The sequence below is a fragment of the Hipposideros armiger genome, unplaced genomic scaffold (genome assembly GCF_001890085.2).
Source record: "Hipposideros armiger isolate ML-2016 unplaced genomic scaffold, ASM189008v1 scaffold_168, whole genome shotgun sequence".
In the NCBI taxonomy this organism is placed as follows: Eukaryota; Metazoa; Chordata; class Mammalia; order Chiroptera; family Hipposideridae; genus Hipposideros; species Hipposideros armiger.
In genome coordinates, this window is record NW_017731518.1 from 2,982,907 (window position 1) to 2,998,729 (window position 15,823).

At 38.7% G+C, this 15,823-nt stretch overlaps 1 protein-coding gene and 1 pseudogene across 1 annotated transcript in view; one reads left to right on the forward strand and one right to left on the reverse strand.

Annotated features, from left to right (window-relative positions):
- The window catches only part of LOC109387761 (small subunit processome component 20 homolog), a 103,994-nt gene extending 90,356 nt beyond the window's left edge, over positions 1 to 13,638 (reverse strand). The window contains 11 exon segments of the mRNA XM_019651865.1: positions 648 to 725; positions 1,916 to 2,050; positions 2,136 to 2,282; positions 2,834 to 2,989; positions 3,427 to 3,564; positions 4,271 to 4,352; positions 7,895 to 8,083; positions 8,538 to 8,670; positions 8,786 to 8,852; positions 12,343 to 12,423; positions 13,431 to 13,638. Coding sequence (XP_019507410.1) covers positions 648 to 725; positions 1,916 to 2,050; positions 2,136 to 2,282; positions 2,834 to 2,989; positions 3,427 to 3,564; positions 4,271 to 4,352; positions 7,895 to 8,083; positions 8,538 to 8,670; positions 8,786 to 8,852; positions 12,343 to 12,423; positions 13,431 to 13,475 — 1,251 coding nt within the window. The 5' untranslated portion in view covers positions 13,476 to 13,638.
- Positions 13,631 to 15,823, forward strand: part of LOC109387762 (la-related protein 7 pseudogene) — a 43,960-nt pseudogene continuing 41,767 nt past the window's right edge.

A 15,823-nucleotide genomic window follows, 5' to 3' on the forward strand; every position in this document is an offset into this window, starting at 1 on the left:
AAGACGAAGGGCCCTCGCAGGGCAGGAAGGAACAGGGCTAGGGCGCGTACTGAGAAGTTTTTTTGGAGACAAATGATAATACACGTTATCAATGACTGAAGGGAAAAATGAGAGAGCAGATGCAGAGACAAGTTGCCATGAAGTACACTGTAGGATTTCCAGTTATAAGAAATAGCAAGTGTTTGATGGGGATGAGGGAAAAGGGAGAAAATAAACTCAGGATTTGAGAAGGGAGATTTCTACTTCATTCCATCAGGGATCTATTTTGCAGCAATGAAATGAATGCACAACATTCCTCCAATGTAAACTGTTCCAGAAACTATTTTCTACGCTTCAAATTCACATAAAAATTCCCTACACTGTTTTTTCCCCCAATTTTACCACATGGTTCTACAACTTCTTAAAGGATTATTTAAAACCAAGCTGGTTACCTAATATTGTTTTAAATACCTTAGTGTATGGAATAAAATTTCACTTGTGACCTAAAATTGGAATTGAATTGCTTTAAAAAAATACGGATGAAAACACCCAATACTTATTCCGTTTCTCTTTAAAAAAAAACCCAAAAATCACAGGATTTTAAATTTGATTATTTTATCATGACAGATTAAAAACAAAACAAATCCAAAACTTGGTATCTTGCTCACCTGCTCAAACTGCTTCATAGCAAACATGACTTCAGAAAAATCCAAAATTAAACGTCTTTCAAATTGGCTCTCAAAAGTCTGAAAAGACCACAGATAAAAAATATTAATGTAAGTATAGAGTACTTTCCCCATTCCTGAAAATAAAGAACACCCCAAACCTTCAAGGTCCTCTAACTTGCAAGCAGATAGTAGCGGGCCACCTGATACGAGTTAATGCAGTCACAGGAGATTGAGAAAGAACTTGACTGCTGAACTGGCCTCTGTGCAGAGGGCCACACCCAGGTGGGGGACGCAGGCCCTGAGCCCTCCGCGGGAAGATGGCTAGAGTAAGGAGTGCTGGGCACACTTCAGTCAGTTCTCTGTCCAAATGCTAGGCCTTCCCCATAGGAACTTCCACAGATGCGAAGGGCACTGCGTTTCTAGTAATCACACAGGACTCTGCCAAAGGGCTGCTCAATTCTCCCTGCTACAGAGAATTATGAAAGAGCTAGCAGCATGATTTTACACCTTCCTCCAGATTTGACACGGCTGCACCACATGAAGCTAGAAAGAACCCGACTGATCTTCCTATATTCAATCCCACTTCCCTCTAGAACTTCTAAACTTACTAAACTACAAATCTCATCAAATCCTTTCCCTGCTTAAAATTTTTCCAGGGGCCTGCAACACTTGCAGGGTAACATCCAGCCTAACTTTTCAAAGCCAAGCGGAGCCTTGCTGATACACATCACACTTCTTCATGTGCCCATGTGCCTAGACAGCTCACATTTTTTTAACACATCTTAACTGTTCCCTCTCTTAGTTTTTAACCTCTTCTCTAGCTGGCAGACTGCTATTTACCCTTCAAGGACTATCCCAGAATATAAGTCCTTTGAAAAGCAGTCTCTGTTCCTCAAACCCAGACAGAATTGTTATGCTTCAATATGACATCAATAGATTAGTTCAACAGATTATAACAACTCACTCCCAGGACTCCACTTCCTTAACAATCAAAATTCACAGTCACCATAGTGTGCACTCTGAAATATCCAGTCCACACCCAGCACATGGTAAGCTATACGTATTTGGTGAATATCTGCTGAATAGATTTAGCTTGTATTACACTTTGTTTCGCTTGTTTCTATTACAGCATGTGACTCAAATCTCCTTAACAAGATTATAAATTCTCTGAAGGCAGAGCCTTTGCCATGCTTTATTTATACTTCCCAAGAGGTTTATGCAATGCTAAACATATTATTAACTACTCAATATTTGCTGAAGTCAATTACTTTTTCTGTGGTTTCTTTGATGAGGGATTCTGGCAAGGAAACATTTTCGCCCAGGAGCAAAGCAGAAATTATATCCAAGAGGGTCTGCCGGCAAGATGTGGAGAGATGGGTAATTTGTAATGTTCGAGTCAATACCTGTAAATTAAAAGAAAAAAACAATGCACACTTAGCAATCAGCTTTTAATGAATAGGCTCTAAGCAAATTAAGTTGGGAACTCACCTTACAAACATCAACGGGCTTGGTTATCTTTGATCCATTTCCGTGTTTCACAAGAATCAGATATGTTTCTAATAACCTTTTAATCTGTTCAGAACTTTCACCACTGTTAGTTTGGGTTACTTTTGTATGTAGATCCAGGAGTGATTCCTGCAAACAAAGAATTTAACAGAGAGAATAGCTATAAAATATCAAACTCATCTGTTAATCTGATAATGTTGTGTGAAGCAGTTCAAATTTCACATTTTTTTGATCTGAAGGAAAATATACATTTACTGGGAGTCACTAAGGATAATAACAGCTAACATTTCTGAGTGCAGTTGTTAAGCTCTTTATAAGCATTTCCTCGCTATCCTCATGGCAACCATGAAGGAGACAGTGTTATTACCCCATTTACCAGATGATAAAACTGGAGAATAGAGATTTAAACAACGTTCCCAAGCCATACTAGCAATAACTGAGAAAGTCAAGATTCAAACAGAGGCAGTCTGGCTCCAAAGTAGATGCTCTACTGCATCTCAAAATAGCAAGTCAAATAAAAATAGCACAGGGGCGGAGGGAAGGAAAACCCTAATAAGTTTGTAAGAGTATAAAGACAATTATAAAATGCCATCTTCAGGAGTGATCTGCTAAAGTAAGACCAAGAACAACTAACTCCTGGACTCCACATCACATACAAATCCTGAAAAATTAGAACTCACTTGTAAACATTCAAAAAATGTACCAAAATGTTCCTTGTGGATGTAGGACGCAGCGGATTTGACCATGTTTTTGAGAGTTTCTCCAACTAAAATCCATGGTAGTTGAGTTTCTGTTTCAGTGACTGGTCCTAGCTTTTGCAAAATTAGCTTCACTGCCTGTGGGAATCCAAGAGTCATTAAAATAAACATGTAAATCTTCATTTTTTAAGTATCACACTGATTTCCCACTCTGATTATATTAGCTACCTTAAAATCTGATTCAGGAATAATTCAAGGATATAAAAGCTTTGATGTTTAACTGTCCTAAAAGGAATTTCCAAACTAGGATGGGGAATTTGATCATATAACTGCCCCCTCCACACCCACCTTTGCTCATTAATCATTAGGATCCAGGGTGAAGAGAGCAATGATTTTGTAAGTAAAAATCCCTAGTGACCCAGAGCCTACATTAGATAAGCACTGTTATCAAAGCCTTAATGCTCCCCATTTAGTGCTGTTTATTCTAGGTGATCTTCTATCATTTCAGTAAACCTTTTCTATTTTCTTTTGAATCCCTTTCACATAGACTCAGAGTATTCTCCCCAGTCAGTTACCTCTCTTGTACAGGAGTGAAACATGTTTCTCACTCCTTTGCACATTTCAAAGAGCAACTGTCCAACTCCTTCTACCTTTTCTGGATGTTCATCAAGATCAAGAAACATTAAATTGAAAAGTGCATTTTTATCAGAAACCTACAACACAAAATGGGAACAGAAAATTGCATTTAAAACATAAACATACCCAAATAAAGACATTTTATTTGCCATTCTACAGATTCATATTTAAATACAATTAGTGCAAAATTCTAAAAGGAGTACACACTTGTAATGATCTCCAACCACTTTAATAGCATACTTTCACTTATAATGTCACACAAAAGTGTGATTAATTCATTGACATAAGAAATATACCAGAAAAACTATGTAAGGCAACATTCTGTCTTTTAAAGAAAAGCATGTATTTCATGAGTATAAAAGAAATTTAGTACCAATGTTTTTGTTTTATTACAAAAACCCTTTAAAATTTACCATGGAAACAAACACAAATGACACTATGCATTCAGTTCCTTCCAGGAAATTATTATAAAGATTCCTATTAATCTTACTGTTGATGTATTTACTGGCTACACACGCATACTCCCTCTCTCCCTCTCTCCCTCTCTCTCTCTCTCTCTCTCTCTCTCTCTCTCAGCTACCAAAAACGTAAATAATGAAAGAATGACCCAAATTATTTCATAGTGAGCAAACACTAAACTTTATGATGAATAAACTCAAAATACCTACAGGTTTCTGTATATATAGCATTAGCCCATAATAACTACAGTATAAAATGTATCAGCTTTTGTCATCAGATTCTTGAGGATTAACGAACAATAAACATATCAAATATTAGACTAACCTTTCTCATCAAAAATGTAAAGCTTTCAGCAGCAAAATTTCTTATATGTAGTTTTTTATGAGCCAGGAGTGTACTATACATGCTGTAAATGAGAAAACAAGACTTGTTTAGTAATCATAATTTTAATAAAGATGTTCTACACGCCAACTATATATCCAACCAATGCCATGGCAGGAAAGCAAGGAACATGTAGCAGGTATAAAACAAGAAGTTTAAAATCTCAGTCTACTACCAAGACACTCACCCGTTGAACAGAAATTACGAATTGTAGGATTGGTGGTGCTTGGACTTATAGGAAGGACTCCACGAAAAGCTGAAACTTGTAGTGAGCCCTAATAGGAAGAATTCCGGTGAATACCAGAGTGCGTATTACTAGGGATAAAAGTGAGATCAAAGATGGGGTGGACATGGGGTGGCCGGTTAGCTCAGGTGGTTAGAGCGCAGGCTAATAACACCAAGGTTGCTGGTTCAATCCCCACATGGGCCACTGAGCTGCGCCCTCCACAACTAGACTGAAGACAACTACTTGACTTGGAGCTGATGGGTCCTGGAAAAACCCACTGTTTCCCAATAAAATTTCTTTAAAAAAAAAAAAAAAAAGATGGGGTGGACAGAAACGACCATGCTCAAGGGCTAACACAGGCAGGCCAGTCTAAAGAGGAAGAATGATGTGGGTGGGGCAGCTACAGGAAGCTGCCAGGTAAACAGGAGGCGCTGAACACCAAGCGGAATGTGGACTCTAGCTTACATTTATGTAAGCACTTACTCTGTGTTACTTCATCTTAGCAGCACAACAACTCTACAGGGTGAGTGCTGTTAATATCCCCATTCTACAGATAATAACATTGAGGCAGAAATGCTCATAGAGCCATGTATCTATGACTAAATAATTACTTGTATAATAACACTGTAAATTGGTCTCCCGCATGATAGCAGAGCATGGAATATGCCTCTCCTACTTTTGCCATATCCCTATTTTCTAACAGTTCCTTGCTCATAGCAGGTACTAATATTGGCTGAATAAGAAATGAGTATTTTCAGAAGGATTACTCTGGCAGCAATATACGGGATGAAATAAAGGAAGAAAGAAGAGGCTGACAGTCCAACTAGAAAGCTACTCAAGCCATACAACCTTGAGTGAATGACAGCATGAAAGAGGCTGGTGGTACAGGGAAGGGCAAAGGATGGACCCAAAAGACATTTCAAGTCCCTGCAATGGGACCAAAGACCTTAGTGTCCAAAGGCCCTTTACGATCTGGTGCCCAACTACCATCGCCTAATCAGTCTCCCCTTGTACACGCCGGCTGCTCAACCACCCAGGCCTCTCTGCCATTCCCCACGCATGCCAGACATGTGCCCAAGATGGTCTCCCTCTATTAAAATGTAAATTTTGCAAGAAGGATTTTTACCTGTTTTATTTGTGACTGTATCTCAAGCGCCTGTCACACAGTGCTCAATAAATACTCACCAAACTAACTGAGTGAATGAATGACAGAATCGAGAGGATTTGGAGTCCTTGAAGACACTGGGTCAAAGATGCCCCAAGGGGGCCAAGTCTCCATGACAAGAATGATGGTGTCACTATTAGAAACTGGGTAACCAAATAGGGCCTGGCACAGAGTACACATATGCTGAACACACGAATGAATTATGCTGAGTGAAAGAAGTCAGACAGAGAAAGACAACTACTGTATGATCTCACTTACATGTGGAATCTAAAGAACAGAATAAACGAGCAAACTAAACAGAAATAGACTCAGAGATACAGAGTAAAAACTTAGGGTTTCTAGATGGGAGAGGGGTAGGGATGGGGGAGAAGGTAAAGGGATTAGAAAGTATAAATTAGTAGTAACAATATTGCCACAGGGTTATGAAAGACAGTTTGGGAAATAAAATCAATAATGTTGTAAAGATTTTGTAGGGTGTCAGATGGGCACTTGTCTTATTAGGGAGACCACTTCATGGACTGTGTAGATGCCTGACCATTGTGCTGTACACCTGAAACTGAATAATAATGAACGTCAACTATAATTTAATATATATATATATATATATATATATATATATATATATACATACACACACACACATAGTCATGGGATATGGAGTACAGCATAGGGAATAGAGTCAATAGAATTGTATAGCTATATACGATGTCAGAGGGGTAGCAGACTGGGAGAGGGGATTATCACTTTGTGAGGGGTGTGAATGTCTAACTATTACATTGTTTTGTACACCTGAAACTAAATAAAAAAAAAAAAAAAGAGTTGGCTTAAATGGGAATCTGTCGACTTTCATTTCAGTAATACTCCAGGGAAAATATCCAGGATGTCATACTGAAAGTAAATAAACTCAAAACTAGGAAGGCCGACTTAGGAGACATAAAAAAAACAAACTCTCTATCTCCCCAAAATCTTGCTGTTTTTTAGTGAAGTCATCTCGGTCCTAATATATTTTACCAAAAGCTTCACAGAGAACTAGTAAAGGCTGGAAAAATATTTCTTTTTCCTTCTTTGCTCAGAGGGTAGGGTCGGGGGTGGGGGGTGTGATACCAAAACAAAACCTACAGTCTTATCCCATAGCCACACCTATGTGGGGGATGGGGAGGAGAAGCCTTCTTCTTATGTATTCCTGTGGCAATTAGAGTATATAGAAATAATCAGGACACCAAGAGAAAAACGATCATCAGGTCCTGGATTGAGATAGATTACAAGTAATCTTACCCCGAAATGTAAACTACTATGGAACTCATTCTCTTTCCCTGTCCAAGTCTGCTCACAAATGCTGTGTCTCTTTTGGCTTAATAAGTATGATAGGAGCAGGGCAGAGTATCTAGACGAGGCTCTTGTAGAGTTTACAGGTTTGTACAGGACACTATTTCATTACGCACAAACTGTTAACAGAATTTGTGTACCATAAGTGGTCAGAAGGCCAGGCATTCAAGGGTACAAAGCTTTCACTTCTGGCAAAGGTACCCAGGAATATTTACGGAGGTTATGAAATCCAAGCCAGGCTTTGATGGGGAAGTGGGGGTATGATTTCACCAGCTGGATATAGGAGAAGATCAGGTCAAAGCAGACTGGTGGAATAGACTTTGGTTGGAAAACCAACTGTATATAAGGAAATAATTAAAAGAATCTGAGCTGGAAAGGTAGTTTGGGGTCAGACAGAAGCAAGGGAAAAGGCAATTAAAGTCCATATCAGAGTCAGGTATGCATGACAGGTGGTATGCATGTTTTAACTAAATACAGGTGGGAGTCAGAAATTCTCTCCTGGTTGTCAGTATCGATAAAAACTGCCCTTGACCAAAACAGAAAAACTTACAAAACTTTAATGCTAAAAAATCTCATTATTGAGGAGGATCACTCTATTTAGGGGCCTCAAGCACACAGCTGTTTTCACATATTACTTTTGCTCTCTAATCGAATGCAGATAGGGGTGGGGGCAGGACTGATTAAAAAGGCGTGAGGAATTTTGGGAGGTGATGGAAATGTTCTTCAAGTGGTTTGTGGTGACAGCTGCACAACTTTGTCAATTTACTAAACAGCACTGAATCGTCAATAAAACATAATAAAAATTAGAAACAAACAAAAAGAACCCATGCTAGAGAGAGAAAAAGGTCACCTGTATATGCTGGACATGTCCTTTGCCATGAGCCTCCACAGGTACTTGTAAAGATACGAAAGCGAGGTGAAAGCCCATTCCAACAGCTCAGTGTCCTGAGTCTCCAGGATTGAGGTGATCGTCAGAAAAAAATCCGGAAAATGTGGATAGAAGTCTGTCTGCAGATCTCGTGCCAACTGCACAATCAAACTGGATTAAAAATAACAAAAAGTAACTATTTTTGAGACATGTAGACCAAAACACAAAAACTATAAATCTACTTCACAAATCATAGATCACCTCTGGTGACAGGATTCATTAAACCTTTCAAATCAAGTCTCAAGGGAGGCATAACATTTTCCACATTTTAAGAGTTCAGCAAAGAAATCGGGCTAGAGCAAGAAGGTGCCTTCCATCAATAAGTTATGGTCAATCATTCCTATCATGTCAAAGAAAAATGGGGTTCTCTTAAAAGTATAAAAGAAAAGCAAAAAACAATAAGCACACCCCTAAGATTCTGGTTTATGGCAATGCACTAATAGAACAGCTAAACTCTTATTTTTAAATTGCAAACACCAGATCTAAGGTATATGTAGGTATAAAACACAACCACTCATAACAGTCAGATAAATGTTCTGGAGCTTTCTCTCAGCATGCTACTTACTCCAAAAGGGGCTGATAAGCAAAACTGTTCTTGATTTGCAGGTGAGTCTTCAAACTCTGAACTATCTCGTTTTGATGATAGACCAGCTGATTGAATGACTGGCATTTGTCAATAACTTCTTTGTAAAATTTCCCTGGGTGGAAAAAAAAAGAAAAAGTTCTGCTTTTCCATTACACGACTATTTAGTTGTTTTGAACATATAAAGTACAAATGATGAATGATTGAAATGGAAATAAAATAGAAAATACCAAAGTGTTCCGTGAGATTCAATTCTCTCCATTTCAGCAGACCCACAAAAAAGTAGGTTTCAACCTCCTGCCAAGATTAAAGCAGTCCATTAATCAGACAATTCAAAGACAAACTATGATCAAAGTAAAGAAGAATGCTATATTAATATCTTAAGACAATGATGATAGTTAAGAGTTAAAAAAAAACTTAGTTTTTTTTTCTTAAGGGCATTAACTAACGCACCTAAAAAGCATTCAGGTGTATAATATGGACAGATGCTTTATGAAAACAATGTTTTGTTGATTTGGTTACAGCAAATAATTCTCTAAAATTTATGTAATAGTCACACTAAGGAAAAAAACCTTTTTGCTATGTTTTTTATAGTTTTAGGTACAGAAAAATGTTCACAGCTCTTTCATTGTGCTTTTGGAAATATGAATTGCTACAATCTTGTGGGAAGTAATCTGGCATTTCAATTAAAATTAAAAACAGGTATGCCCTTTAACCCAAAAAATCCCCTTTTGGAGCTCTCATAAAACTTTCAAACATATAAGTATATAGATGTTTATTCAGCTTTATTGTAATCAGGGAATAAAACAGCCTAAACATCCAAGAATAGGAAAATGGCTGGAATAACTTGTGGCCTATACATATTAAGGTATATTATGTGGCTATTAAAAAGATCTATAATCACACTGAACAAGAGGATGTAGATACTATGAACGCCAAAGTGAAAAAAGTCACACAGTCAAGTGGATAGTAGGACCCAATTTTCTGTTTGAAGAAAGATCTCCATAAATGTTTGCACATATTTGTATCAGAGAAAAATATGAAAGAGAAATACATAAATTCCAAATTGCCAGTATTGGTTTCCTTGGCAATAAGGCATGGAGGGGTGAGATAATACATTTGTCTAAGTTCACCACTATGTTATTCAGCTTGTTAACACAGTATATAACTTTGTACTTTGAAAGGTAAAGCCAGTAAATTATTTTCATATATGTATATATGTATGTATGTGTATATGTACATATATACATATATTTATATGTATATATACTATATGTAGAGAAAGACAGAGAGAGAGAAAGAGAGAGAGAACAAATACATAAGCACATACACAAACAGCAGGCCAAATCTTCCACAATCTCAAAAGTAAAACCTTAAATTGTGTTTTGGAAATCTTCAAAAAAAATAAAAATGAAATAAAATCAATAATTAGGCAAAATAGGGAGGAAGAAAGAGAATCCAATTAAATTTTGTTCAGTTTCTCTTAAATTTTATTCAGTGTCTCTGAAGGGAAATATACCTAACAGTTTAAAACCTAATTGTAGAAGGCATTCCCAGCCTAGCACAGTGACTGGCACATGTCAGCCATTTCTGATAGATTATATCCTGTCCCTTTGCAATGAGACTTGCAGCCCCCACCACCATGAGGAGTCTATTTCCTCATCCCTTGAATCTAGCCTGGCCTGGTGACTTGCTTTGACCAATAACATGCAATGGAAATGATACTGCGACTGCCACAGCTAGTCTTTAAGAGGCTTTGTAGTTTCTGCTTTCGTTCTCTTGGAAAGATTCTGTCATCATGAAAAGAAGCCTAATCTATCTTATTGGAGAACAATAAGGACAACCTAGACCAACGAGCCCCAGTCAAAGGCCAGACATTTGACTGAGGCCATTCTGGACCTCCCAGCCCAGGAACCTATCCTAGGCTCTCTTGTCTGCTAATTAACACTCTATCCCTTAGCACTTTCGACCTCTCCTGTGGCTTAAATGATAAACATTATGCTGAGTGTTAAATCTGTAATTCCACCTCCAAAGTCATCTGTACCCCTCCAGATCTGTACAGCCAAATGTTTTTTGGACACCATCATTTGGACAGCCCCAGATATACCAAGTTCAACAAGCCCCAAACAAAATCAACCTTGTGCTTCTCTTCTCATAAATCTATCCTAATGAATGCCATTCTCAAACAACCAGTTGTTGAAACCAAAAATCTTAACCCCATTCCCTTTCTTCCTACACATCCAGTAGGTCACAAGCCCTTTTAAGCCCATGTCTTCACTATCCCTGGAATTGTCTTGATCACCTCTTAGATCTGACTACCAAATCCTCACAGCTGGTTGCCCTGACTCTAGACCTGCTCTTTCCTCCATACTAAAGCCAGAGAGATCTAAAACTTAAACCTGATCATGTCACTCCCTTGCCTTACAAATCCTAGAACGACAGCCCAGAACTTCAGGGTAAAATCCAAATTTAGATTCACATATAAAGCCCTTCATGATCCTTGACTATCTCTTCTGCTTTATTTCCCACCAGGTACCCCCTCGCTCCATTCCAGTTACCATCAACACACACACACAAACATCGTATATACAATTATAACCACACTGAATTACTTCACAGTTTCTTGAATGTGATATGCATTCTCCAGCCTGTTTCTTTACAAAGGCTTCTCCCTCAGCCTAAACAGCCTTTCCTGTCCTCTTTGCCATGCTAAAATCTACACAAAATCTACACAAACAAGAAGACTGCGTTCAGGTATCACCTTGTCTACATTATCGTTTTTGACACCCCATTCTACACTCCCAAAGAATTTAGGTTAGGCTCCCCTGACTATGAGTTCCCAGAGTATTATGTGCTTACCTAGATCACATCATTTAACACACTTAACTCACACATTGGAGATAAGGCATTCAAAGAGACAGCGAGCAGAGTCCGACTAGAGCCAACTGACAAACAGTAAAAGCTGAAGCTGAACCCCTAAGCTAAAAGCATGTCATACAGGACCTTAAAAGGCTAGCAGAGAAACAATTACTTGATGCAGTGAAAAGCAAGATTTTTGAGTAGAGGCATGATTGAGTTAGAGAGCAGTTGGAAGTAGAAATTATGTAGTTCTAGCCCCCTTCCTTTTATATTAATATATTATTTGGTTCTGATTGATTTCTTTCAGTTATTCTTCATTGGCTAAATATGATGTTACAATTTAGTTCCAGTGAATTATAGTTCCATTTAAATACCCACCCATCTTTAAACACAATTATTGGAAAGTTTTAGGTGTTAGCAGAAACTGCTACTATATTAACTGAGCTTAAATGTGGAGGTCAGCAATACTGATACATTTCACAAAACTACATGCTCATGCAGCATTCGAAAGGAGTAGTTAGGAAACCAAGCCCTAGGAAAGTGGCTTGCTCAGAATCTCTTTAAAATTGTAGCTTCAGGAACATGGTCTGCAACAGTGCTCAGAACGCTCATGGGAAAAGGAGAGGCTGGAATCACAGGAGCCACCTGAGTATCAAGTCAATAGAACTTTGTGCAATGATGGAAATGTTCCATTATCTGCACTTGCCCAATATGGTAGCAACTAGCCACATATAACCATACTGAACACCTGAATTTTTAATTTAAATCTAATATTTCATGTGTGGTTATTGTATTAGACAGCACAGGTCTAATGCATTTCATGTTCATAAAGGAATGGCTTGAAAAACAATCTACTTCTAAGAGGAGAGACCAAAAAAAAAACTGCCTATGAATACTTGGAAGATTGGTTAGTATAATATTCTCTTACCTCATCATAGCTCGCCGTTCTATCAATCCGGTGAATAATATCGATATTCACATTCCCCAATCGTTCGGCAAATGTAAGAAACTGTGGGAAAGGGGAGAGCATATTTAAGATACATCATCATTGAATACTTATCACATCTTGAGTATCTGTTTGAATGCTGTAAAAGAATCACGTGAATAATCTCTTTGTGAAAGTAGAAATTTTAAAGCTTCAATAAGCTTCCTTATGTACTATCATTACAAATAACGGTATGTTTTGCATGCAATTTCAGGCTTGTATTTGCAATCAATCATAAAACATATAACTGAGTTTTGAAACTAAAAGTAGGTATCACTGATGAGTCACAAAGTGTAAAAACAAACCAAAAGGCATAGTCTTAAACAAATGAACTGCTCTAATATACGAAGATAATGGAATACATCTATGAATATGTTTGCATAAGTCCTTTCAGTTATGTCATTTCAAATAAAATTTCCTTGCTAGATTATGGTGGACCTAGGTGAAAGCTCGAGATGTGGCCTTGCTACATCTACTGTTAGGTTTCATGTCCCTCTCCAAGTAGAGGGATCCGGCTAGGTCGTTGCAATAATAGTGGCTTTTTTTTGTTGTTGTTGTTTTTTAGTTTCAGGTGTACAAAACAATATAATAGTATTTTTAAACATATGCAAACCTACGGTTGAACCATAACGAAGAAACTGTCAAGGGACAGAGAAAGTGGCGTAGTAGCCGTTTGCTGGAAATCACTCACATTCTCCCGCCGGCCCGCCCCCTAATTTGGCCTTTAAAAGTAAAATAGCAGGGGGGAACAGCTGTTCAGGAATTAAGTCTATGAGAATGAATTTAACTGCGGACTAACGGAGATTTCCAGACACGCCAGACCCCACAAACCATGGGCGAAATTTGCTGCCAGACTATTTTCTCCACCCCATGTTTACTGCACCCAGAGAGTCTCCCTCTTTTGCCGGAGCCTCCGGCAAGGGACTGGCGCTTGGTCCAGGACACTGCAACCCCAGGAGTCCCGCTCAGAGCAAACCCCACGGCTGAGACACCAGGAACTCACGGCTCCCGGCCCAAGCCCCCTCGCTCACCCGATGTGTGTTCTCGGTCTTGTGGGAAACGGGCTTTATCTTCATGATTGCAGAGGGGCAGTAGCCCGCGAGGGCTTGGAGAACGGTGGGAGGGAAGCAACCGACAGTACGGAGCAGAAATTGGCTGACACACTAGCGCTGTAGGATTCCCAGGTGTCCAAACTCTTTCTCACGTGCGGCTTGAGCCCCTGGACGCCGCCATGATGGAGACGGGGAGGAGCCTGGGAGGGTCACATGGGCGGAACAAGGGGACGGAGCAGGCGCACACCCGCAGCAGCGGCCGGTCGGGAACCAGATGGAAACGCAGGGGCAGAGTCGCGGTTATGTGGTTGTGGCGTTATTACTGTCTTCAGTAAAGATTTATAAGGGGGAAAAAAATGTGCATTTTGATGATAAAAGAAAACGTGTTTGTCATCATTATCAGCTAACACTCACTACCGCTTACTATATATCCTGGACCCTGCAACGCTCTTTACATCCATAATTTTACATTAAAGCCTGTACACTGAGCAAATGAGTCAGGAATCTTTGTCTAGATTCTTAGCCTCTGGGTTGATACAGATGGTAATCCTGTAGATGACCCGTGGTCTGGATAATGGACCTCAGGTGATCTTGATACATGATCATTCTTTCCTTAGTGCCTCAGGAGGGTAATCAGCGCGCTATCTGTAACTTTGTTGTATATCCAGGTGTTTACACATGACTGGAAAGCTCAAACATTTAAATTCCCATCCTAGTTAAAACAATGTTTTACTTACATCTCGACCTATTTGATTTTAGTAATTTAACAGCTTGACTATAGTGACTCCATTTTATTTCTTCCCTCCATTCTTCAAGCACACTGTGAATACTGCATGAATAGAAATGCACATATTTTTAAGCCCGTTTGGCATATGAAGAAAGCATGTGCAGCTGTAAGTGGCAGACTAGCAGAGGTCACTCAGCTCCAAAGTCTGATGTTCTTAACCACTATGCTCTAAATAAAATTGAAAGACTTTTAAAGAAAAGTCTTATAATTTCATGCATAACCAGTTAATATTTTGGTTTTTTCCCCACCACTCTAATGTCATGTTAAACATAATTGTATAAACAGTTGTGTGGAAATAAATATATTCAACAAACATGTCTTGAGAATCTACGATGGGCCATGCAGTGTTCTGTGAGCTAAACAAGACAGACAATAATATTAATAATAATAATAATTCTGTTGGGAAATTTTAGTCTGAGGTGCTTACATCTTAGATAGCCAAGGTAAGATGTTAAGTAAACAATTGATTACATTAAGCTTAGGGTTTAGTGTAAAGGTCAGGTCTGGAGGTGTGAATTAAATGCCTATAAACACTTAGCTACAGAACGTATGAAGTACTTAAAGCTATGGAACTGGTGAGATCACTTAGGGAGAGAGTGATGAAAAGGAGGATGAAGAAGAGAAGAGGACCCAAGTTGAACCCCAGAGTACTCCAATAATTAGCAGTGGCCAGGAGGTGACTAGGAAAGAGTCAGTGAGATAGAAACAGGCTAGTCTTGGCCTGGAAACAGAGCCAGTAGCCAACTATACTGAAAGCGGACAGAGAAGTAGCTGCTGGATCTGACAAGATGAAGGTCACTTGACAAATAGGGTCCATTGTGGAGGAAAGGAAGTGAAATATGCATGGATTGAGAATCAGATGAAGAGGTGGAGTAGACATAACACTTTTGTATTGTTATTAGCATTACAGCATCAATATTTTCTGTGTCATCACAGGGTTGTTGTAACTATTATTAATGGCTCCACAGCATTTATGGATTTTATTTTTTAACAATAAAATATAGAAGTGTCCAATGTTTGGCTGGCTTCCAGTAGGCTAATTGGCTTATTGTTTTTCTCTTTCTTTAGGTGGTTCTTTTTATGTCACAGGTCTGAAGGAAGGCATAGAAAGCTATTATAGAGCTTCTCAGAAAAATGCAAATAAGCTCATTCACACTAATGTGTGTAGATGATTTCAGAGTTAGATGTCTGAAGAGCCCCCGCTCTAAGCAATGTTCCCAACTTGTTGCCAAAATCACCTCCAGATAATTTTGTCCTTTTCCTTCTTCGTTATTTATTTTTAGTAATGAAGTTAATGGGACAATAAGGAGTAGAGAGAAAAATGAAAATCAAGGACACTAAAAGAACTGACACAAGTTGTGTATTGCATCGTTAATCATTATGTGATTCTTATACATTGACAACTCTGGTTGAACAATTTATCAATATGCCATGGTGGTTAAGAGCATGGATGCTAGAACCAGATTGCCTGGGTTTGAATCCTAGTTCTACCACTTATTAGTGGCGTGACCGTGAGGAAGTTGCTTACCCTTTCTGAGCATCATCATATGTGAAATGGAGCTAACAAAAGTCCCCATCTTACAGA